Here is a 9,072-nt window from a genome sequence, read left to right as displayed (position 1 = left end):
AGGAATGGTGACGATCGCTATGAGAGCGAGGAGAAACTCCAGAGGCGATAAATCAACGGAGCTAGATTCGTCGGAAAACAGCGGCGGCGGGGGCGGCGCTGGAAGGACGGTGATTTGAAATACGGAGCTTGGAGCTCCGGCGAATGGTCTAAACGGTGGAGATGGTTCCGGAAGTACAACAACTTGTCCAACAGGTCGCGGCGGAGGAAGGAAGGAAAGTGGTGGCGGACTTGATATAATGGTGGGTGAGTTTTGCATTGTTGCAAAATAGAGAGAGTGATTATTATTAATAATAAATAATAAAAATGTTATGTGTGATGTGTATGGTTTTGTTTCATTTTTTAAGTATTTTTATTTATTTATTTAAAAAAATAATAAAAGTGGTTGAAAATGGTTGTTAGGAGTAGAGTGAAAGGGATTGAGTGTGGAGTGTGGAATTTTGTTGTGAATTTCTTTGTAGCAATAATTGATTTGGGTGAAGTGAGTCTCAGTTTGAGTGTGTGATTAGATGATGAGAATGGGAAAGGAGAAAATTTTGATTACATGATGTCAAGACAAACAAGTAACATGTGGACCATTTTGCCACACTAGCTATTGTTTCTTTATGTTGTTTTCTCTTCTCTTTCTACTTTTCTTAATATAAATAATAATCATAAAATAATAGTCTTAAATTCTAAATACTGATTTGAAAAGAGTGAATTGACAAATAAACCAATGAAGCTGTAATAAGTTAATTCCTTAACAACTATCGTTAGATGTGCTGTCATCACTAAAGGTTAAATTGTATATGAAATTGATGAAAAGTATAATTATTTAATGTGTTTGAATCATGAGGCCACTATTTTTTATTTAAAAGTTTAGATTACGGTGATGCATTACAAATTTAAATTTATTAAAAATATAAATGATTAATTAAAAAAAAAATTACAATACTGAAATTAATAACGTAAAACGATAACATAATATAAAATAACAATATGTATATAAATATGACAATTTAAATGTCTGCAATGCGTATGTTTTCGAATATATAACGTTAACGACACCAAAGTCATTGATTGAAATATGTAATCGATTAAAGTTACTAAACAATCTCAACCAAAATACACACCACGTTAAAATGAGAAAAACACTGCATCAAACTGGAAAAATAAAAAGTGTCAAACTCAAATGCAAAATTACAATAAAAAATACAAAACACAAATAGAATTTGTGTGGAAATCACTCATTTAAATAAAATAAAGGAGAAAAAAAAAACTATTTAGAGAAGTGATTTTAGACCAAAAAAAAATTCATAAATCACTCCTCTCTAATTAAGGAAAAATATATAAGAGATCTTAAGGTTAAGATTTGGGAGAGGAAGTTCTACATTTTTTTATTTTATTTTAGAAGATATTGTAAATTCAGCCATAATTAACTCATACAACTATGAGGTCTTGATTTCGAGAGAAGACGTCCAATCTAAAAATATCGATATTTGTCAGTTAAGCTATGGTTTAAGGACACCACAAATGTGGTTTTTGATTGCACCATTTTGTGGATTTTTTTTTCAAATAACTATTTTTTGAAAAGAAAAACAATACTAATATAATCTCTTTTCAAAATTATATATCAATCTACCCTTTTTTAGTGTAGTAGAAAGTCGTCGTTGCAAAAGAAGACTTCTTGAATGGACTTAATGTTGTGTAGTTTTATTTATTTATTTTTTTTAAATATAGAAGTCGCCTCTTAAAAAAGGACTCCATACATCCATTTTTTTTTAACTTAACGATAAAATAAATAATACAATAATATAATTCATTAAAACTCATTCATAATTTATTAAAACTCATTCCTAACGGGTTGCAGGTTTCTTTGGGCTAGGCCAAAAAACTATGTTTTAATATGACCAATAAAAGACCATTATGCCCCTTATTTCATCTATAAAACCCTAAAAAAAACACTTTCCTTTTTTCACCCATTTCTTCGAAACTCTGAAATATTCGATTCTTCCACCCTACCAAAAATTCGAATCTTTCAAACATCCGAAGTGAAAAAGTAAGGCAACTTTCGAAACTTTCGTTGAATATGAAAGTTTCAAAACATATTTTTTTCAGAAATTTTCAAACTTTCGAAACTTTTTTTAAACTTGAAACTTTCGAAGTACAAAAGTTTCGAAAGTTTCGTTAAACTTGAAAGTTTCGAAGTACAAACTTTCGAAGGTTTCGAACAATACGAAACTTTTGAAACGTAAAAGCTTCGAATATTCTGAAAGTTACGAAAAAACATGTTTCGAAACTTTGAGATGCATGCAAAGTTTCGAAACTTTTCGAAAGTTTCGTTAAACTTGAAAGTTTCGAAGTACAAACTTTCGAAGGTTTCGAACAATACGAAACTTTTGAAACGTAAAAGCTTCGAATATTCTGAAAGTTACGAAAAAACATGTTTCGAAACTTTGAGATGCATGCAAAGTTTCGAAACTTTTCGAAAGTTTCGTTTTCAGTGAAAGTTTCGAAATGATTTTTTGGGTTTTTAAATACTTTTCCATTTGTTTTTAATATTGATATATTGATATATTGCAGTGTCTAGAATGAGAGGTGCGTTTGGTCAAATTACTCGCAACTTGATAGGTGACAGAGGTGATGGTGTAGAGAGAATTCCACCAACATCATCAAACAGACCATGCAACGAAGCAAATCGTCCAATTAGACAGCGTCGTCGAAGACAAGAGGAGGTCCAGGATGATGATGTTGAGTCCACTGAGCATGCACATATGGAGGAGGCACACCTCAGCCTCCACAGATGGAGCAGGCCGTTGATAATATTCACGATACTTCTGCACTTGCTGATGATGCTGATGAGTCGAATGGTGTTGCTGATATTGATGATCAGGATCAGTGGACCGGATTTCCCGGAGGACCGACGGAGCATCACGTCGCTCGGAGGCTATGGGAAGGAGAGGTATATGTTAATTTATTTTTATATTTAATTATTTGTTTATTTATGTTTAAGTTTATTTAAATAATTGTATATTTATATAAATGTTTAATTATATTTATGTTTAAGTTTAAGTTTATTTAATTAATTATATATTAATATAAATGTTTAATTATATTTATTTTTAAGTTTAATTAATTAATTGTATATTTATATATATGTTTAATTATTTGTTTATTTATGTTTAAGTTTATTTAATTAATCTCAATTGTTCTGTAATTACTCGCAGGATCGTGAATCATTAAAAGTAATTACTCACGGATTGAAACTGAAGAAGTTTGCCGAAGTTCCTATGTCAGCTCCTGTAGAGCATTGGATTCAGGAATCTGGGCTGATGCATCTATCTTCAGGCTACCTCACTATGGCTGATGTTGTTCTGATATCCGCATTTGTTGAAAGATGGCACAGAGAGACCAGTTCATTTCATCTGCCATTTAGAGAGATGACTATCACCTTAGACGACGTCGCGACTCTCCTTCACATCTCACCACATGGTAAATTTTTTGATGCACCTTTGAATATGAATACTAATAATGTTGCAAGAGCTGCACATGAGTACTTAGGTACAACATGGGAGGAAGCATGTGCTGAGATTAGTTATAACAAATGTGCTCAATATAGATTGCAATGGTTGCGTGATTTATATAGCCGTCTCATTCAAACTAACCAGTTTGAGTGTGCGGCTAGAACGTATCTGTTGCATTTAGTTGGCTGCACTATTTTTGCCGATAAAACACATACGCATGTTGAGGCGAAATACATCACTCTTTTTATTGATTTACATCGTTGTTGAGACTACTCGTGGGCTTCCGCGACATTGGTTTTCCTTTATGACAACTTGAGAGATGGAGCTGTCTACGACACTCGACAGGTGAGACGTTACATGACCCTACTACAGGTATATCATTTATATTAAGTTGTGTTATTTATTTATTTAATTATTAATTTAATTATTATGTTGTGTTATTTTATTATGTTAATTATGTTGCAGTGTTGGATTTACGAGCACTTTCCTAGGATCAATAAGCGGGGTGATAGAGGAGCGGTTCCTGCCCATCTTCCAAGAGCATGTAGGTGGACTGCAAAACATGTTGTTGAAGGTGGATTGATGGCATATCGTCGGAGACTTGATGCGTTGTTGCTTGAGGATGTAGTGTTTACACCATATGATGATGATCGAGCTAATCATCCGTTTGTATCGATTTTGATGTTTTCTGGATATCTTCGATGTGGTGGAGTCTCAGTCCCATATTTGCCAGAGTGATGTCTTCGACAATTTGGTCGTATTTAGTGCATTCCGCGTGACGTTCCTCTGATGCCGAACAATATAGATTGGGTATGGCAGAGTACTATAAGATCATCTGTAGAGACCTTTCAGAGACTATATCCTGTTACGACTTTTCCTGGAGAGGTCACTGCAGACTACTATGCATGGTACATTAGTGTTTCACATCCTCTAATTCTCCCTCCATCCACTGTTGCACCTTCGAGTCCACATACTACTGTTGTTGCACATGTTGGTCCATCATCTTCTGCACATGCTGGTAAAGACCGTAGAGACCATAGAGACCATAGAGCAGCTGAGCTTGCACATAGGGCCTTAGATATGGTAAAACCATTTAGTGAGATTCATGACATATTAAGTGAATTATGCCGCTTGTATGACGATTAGTTATTGTGTTATGTATGCCCGAATATTTAATCGATAATTTTATATTGAGATATTTTGAGATTATCGAATGTGTTATCGAATGTGTTTTGAATGTGTTTTTATATTCTGAAACATAAATGATTCACGTAATGATAACGTAAATGATAACACGTAATGATATATTAAATTATAATATTAATTTCATGAAATACAGATATATTCTAATCTTCATTTAATGAAATACAAGATATATTCTAATATTCATTTAATGAAATAAAGATGATTTGCTAAATGATGGATCAATGTGTTCCCAATGCTTCATACGTGCTGCACAAGCTATTTCCCATGTCTTTGCACATTCACTACAATAGTCTTTCCATTTTTGTGAGGTAGGTGGCAAAGGACAATTAGACTTCAATTTGATATGAACAATAAAATATTAAACATTAATTTAATAAACAATGCTAATATCATAAACAATAATAAATTTAATTTAATAAACAATGCTAATTAATTTAAGTTAATAAACACTAATAAATTTTACCTGTACCCAATGATTTGCATTGACGAATCAAATTGCTAGTAAACATTCTTTTGATGGCGGTGCTTTGTTTAGCGGAAAGAATGTCATATTCAAATTACGAGACAACGACACCAATATGACATTATATAGTGCTGCTATCACGTAACCCAAGTCTGGTAAACACATCCACTTATCTTGTCCTTGAGCACCCAGTCCTGATATTTTCAATGAGTTTCGCACTGATTCAACATTGTCATCGAACCCATTGGGCACATTCATTACAATAGTCTTTCCATTTTTGTGAGATAGGTGGCAAAGGACAATTAGACTTCAACTTGATCTGGACAATAAGATATTAAACATTAATAAACTGAATTTAATATCATAAACAATAATAAATTTAATTTAATAAACAATGCTAATATCATAAACAATGCTAATTAATTTAATTTAATAAACACTAATAAGTTTTACCTGTACCCAATGATTTCCATTGACGAATCCAATGGCTAGTAAACGTTCTTTTGACGGCGGTGCTTTGTTTAGCGGAAAGAATGTCATATTCAGATTACGAGACAACGACACCAATATGACATTATATTGTGTTGCTATCACGTAACCCAAGTCTGGTAAACACATCCACTTATCTTGTCCTTGAGCACCCAATCCTGATATGTTCAATGAGCTACGCACTGATTCAACACTGTCATCGAACACATTAGCATAAAGGTCTTGATGTAGATGAATCTCTTTATCCAATTGTGTTCGAACTAAAGGCCAAGATTCTTCAGTCCAACCTAACAATGCTGCAATTGCGCGAAACCCACAATTTCCATCAGCCACCACGTCTATTATCTCCTCAATATACGGATGTATAAGAGTAGGAAAATGTGTGTAAAATGGTTGTTTTGCAGAATACTGTGACGAATGAGATGGTTGCCTTGCAGAACGTTGAGATGGTTGTTTTGCAGATTCTTGAGAGGCATCAACATACTCCCAATATGACGGATCACGAGGAGTATCAAATTCTTTCTTCTTTTTACTTGCTCCCTTGGTTCTCACCTTCTCTGGTGGTGCAAGTATTGATGTTGTATGTGGAAATACAACTTCACGCACCTTAGCCCTGAATATCCTTTGACTTACAATATCGTGTTTCTTCGTGTACGCTTTCATTGCTTCTAACTCTTCTGAAAAGTCATAATCTGATAAAGATTCTTCATCCTCCAATTCATTCTCAAGGCTTAACTTTCTCCAAAAAACATGAATGCTATCTAAAGGGATAACATTACCAGATATCTGCAACTTTGCCAACTCACAAGCACATGGTAATCCATGAGTTGTTCTGATTGAGCAACCACATATTGTTTTGTCAGTACCTACAATCTTCACTCTCTGCAACTGTTTGTCAATTTTTTTAAAACATTTCCTTGATACACAATGATGCAAACTTTGAAAGAATGATGAATTATACTCGTGCTCAACATCCTTGATGGTTTTCTAAAAAGAAGATTGAATGATACATATTTGATTCTTCAACATCATATTCACAGCATCCCAATTTTTACACAAATCACCAAAACTAGTTTTCAGCATGTTTTTCAATCTCCAATGGGCAGACTCAACTCTACAAATAAATTAAATAATACAAATTAAAATAAATCACATAAACTAGTAAATTATATTTTCTAAAACAAACAAATCAAATTTAAAAATACCTGTTAGATGTTGTGTTCCCCAAATGCATCACTCTATTGGTCCAAACATTGACAAACCTTTCTTTGTAAGGTGTTAACCACAAATCTTTCACATAATCAACAAAAAGAATAATATCGGCATACACTAGTTCAAAATGTTGCAGGTGATGATCATACTCCTCCACACTAGTCGAATATACAATTTTTTTTCCATAAATCCATTACTTCTTCTTGTCTATCCTTTTTCACATATTGTTTGCATCTTGCCCCAACATTTTTTTCAATATGAAAACGACATAACAAATGTATTGAAGTAGGAAACACAACACTAATCGCATTCATCATGGAAAGATCTCTATCAGTCACAGTAACTTTAGAAATTAAAGTCTCAGATTTGAACAACTTTCGTACCTTTTCAAATGCCCAGATGAAGTTATCTTGTCGCTCTTGTTCCAAATAAGCAAACCCAACAGAAAATGTCAAACTAGTAGATGTCACACCGACAATTTCAAGTAGTGGTAACCGATATCTATTTGTTTTGTATGTGCTATCACATATCAAAACCAAATGAAACGTGTTTAACAACTTTATACAATCAGTATGCGTCCAAAATATATCTCTCAAAACATCAGAATTCTCCCGTCTTCTTGTCCAATACACATAATTTTCTTGTTGTATTAACTTCAACAGATGCTGCATTTATGTGCACGAACCTCTCAATGATGATCGATAAGTACTCCTTGCTTTATATATTTGACTTGGAATTGTCAGATTAGCTTTATTTCTCTCTTTCAAAGCATTTAGAATGAATCTGGGGGGCAAGCTTATACTTTTTCATGTCATTGACAAATTTCCTCTCTTCTTCATTTAAACGCCCCAAATAAGAATGACCAGTTACAGTATCAAGTAGATCATAATTGTGTGTTCCACAACAAACACTAATTTTATATCCTTCACCGACACTTAACGGTATACATTTGAGAGTAAACGGACAATTTTCCTTATGAGAACAAGTTACTGTTGATTTGGATTTTGATTTATATCTTCCACCTCTTTCGTGTCCCAAAATCAATTTGTCTTTTCTTCCCCTCTTTCCGGTTACTTTATCTGAACGAATGGTAACAATTAAAATTCCATTTTCTCTTCCAATGGTTTTTGCCCATTCAAACACAGCTTCTCGTGAAGGAAATACCTACAAAATATGTTTCAAATAAAACATCAAATATATAGTTATAATAAAAAATTTACCCGTGATGGATTATCAGTAATATTAATACCTGATCGGTAATGAATTTGTTTGTAGAATCTATTCTATTTCTTGAGGCAGAAACCTCAACTCTACTCATACCTAATTTCAAAAATAGTAATAAATATAAGTAATAATAAATTTAAAAAAAAATTGAAATTTTCGAAACTTTCGAAATTCTCGAAACTTTCGAACCTGTGTAACTTCAAAAGTTTCATATTGATGAAAACCTTCGAAAGTTCTGGAAACTTACGTTTCAGAACTTTCATCTTCAACAAAAGTTCCGAAAGTTTGTGTTTTGGAAGTTTCGAATTTAACGAAACCTTCGAAAGTTTCATCAAACTAAAGCCTCGAAAGTTTCAACTTCAACCAAAGTTTCAAAAGTTTTGGTTTTCTGGAAAAATTGCATTTCGAATCTTTGGTTTTTTGAAAAAAGTTTCGAAAATATTGTTGAAATCTCACCTCTGATTGTTTCGAAAGTTTAAAACTTTCGAATAGTAAATTTTTTTGAATAACTTTCGAAAGTAGGGGTGAGAAAAGAGTGTGGTAAATTTGTTGAGGAATTTTATATAAGATAAAAAAGGGTAGATTGGTCAATAAAAAAATATGGAGGGGGGGGGTGGGAGGTAAAACTTTGGGGGTGCACGGTACATTCCTCATAAAATAATACTCGAATCTGGCCCTATACGGATTGCGGGTTGGGTGGGTAACCCATACATTTCTTTTTTTGTTTCATTATATTTTTAATTTATTTGCAACTCTTTTAACTTGAAAATTTTCTTTGATGTCCATTTTAAAAAAATTATGGTATACTAATTATGCATTAAGTGTGAATCAATTTGAATGCTCATTTTCTTTTATGGCCAATTAAAAAAATTATGGTTTACTGTTTATACACAAACTAAGTTTGAATTTTCCAACTAACACAAACTCAATTCAAAATTTTCAAAACAACACACAAATTAAAATAAGTTTAAAATAT

General features: G+C 32.8%; 2 protein-coding genes across 2 annotated transcripts in view; both read right to left on the bottom strand.

Annotated features, from left to right (window-relative positions):
* Positions 1-258, bottom strand: part of LOC101499156 (RING-H2 finger protein ATL33-like) — an 842-nt gene extending 584 nt beyond the window's left edge. Inside the window, exon 1 of the mRNA XM_073366460.1 lies at positions 38-258. Coding sequence (XP_073222561.1) covers positions 38-258 — 221 coding nt within the window. The remainder of the gene's footprint in view (positions 1-37) is intronic.
* Positions 259-5,403: 5,145 nt separating this feature from the next.
* Positions 5,404-8,190, bottom strand: LOC101504473 (uncharacterized). The gene is made up of 5 exons (XM_004515572.1): positions 8,122-8,190; positions 7,947-8,036; positions 6,294-6,548; positions 5,625-6,005; positions 5,404-5,490 (listed from the first exon to the last, which is right to left on the bottom strand). Exons 1-5 carry the CDS (start codon positions 8,188-8,190, stop codon positions 5,404-5,406), a joined length of 882 nt encoding a protein of 293 aa, XP_004515629.1.
* Positions 8,191-9,072: the final 882 nt, after the last annotated feature.

This window comes from Cicer arietinum, chromosome 3 (assembly GCF_000331145.2).
Source record: "Cicer arietinum cultivar CDC Frontier isolate Library 1 chromosome 3, Cicar.CDCFrontier_v2.0, whole genome shotgun sequence".
Lineage (NCBI taxonomy): Eukaryota > Viridiplantae > Streptophyta > Magnoliopsida > Fabales > Fabaceae > Cicer > Cicer arietinum.
Note: the sequence above shows the minus strand (reverse complement) of the source record. Positions and strands in the feature narration are given on the sequence as shown.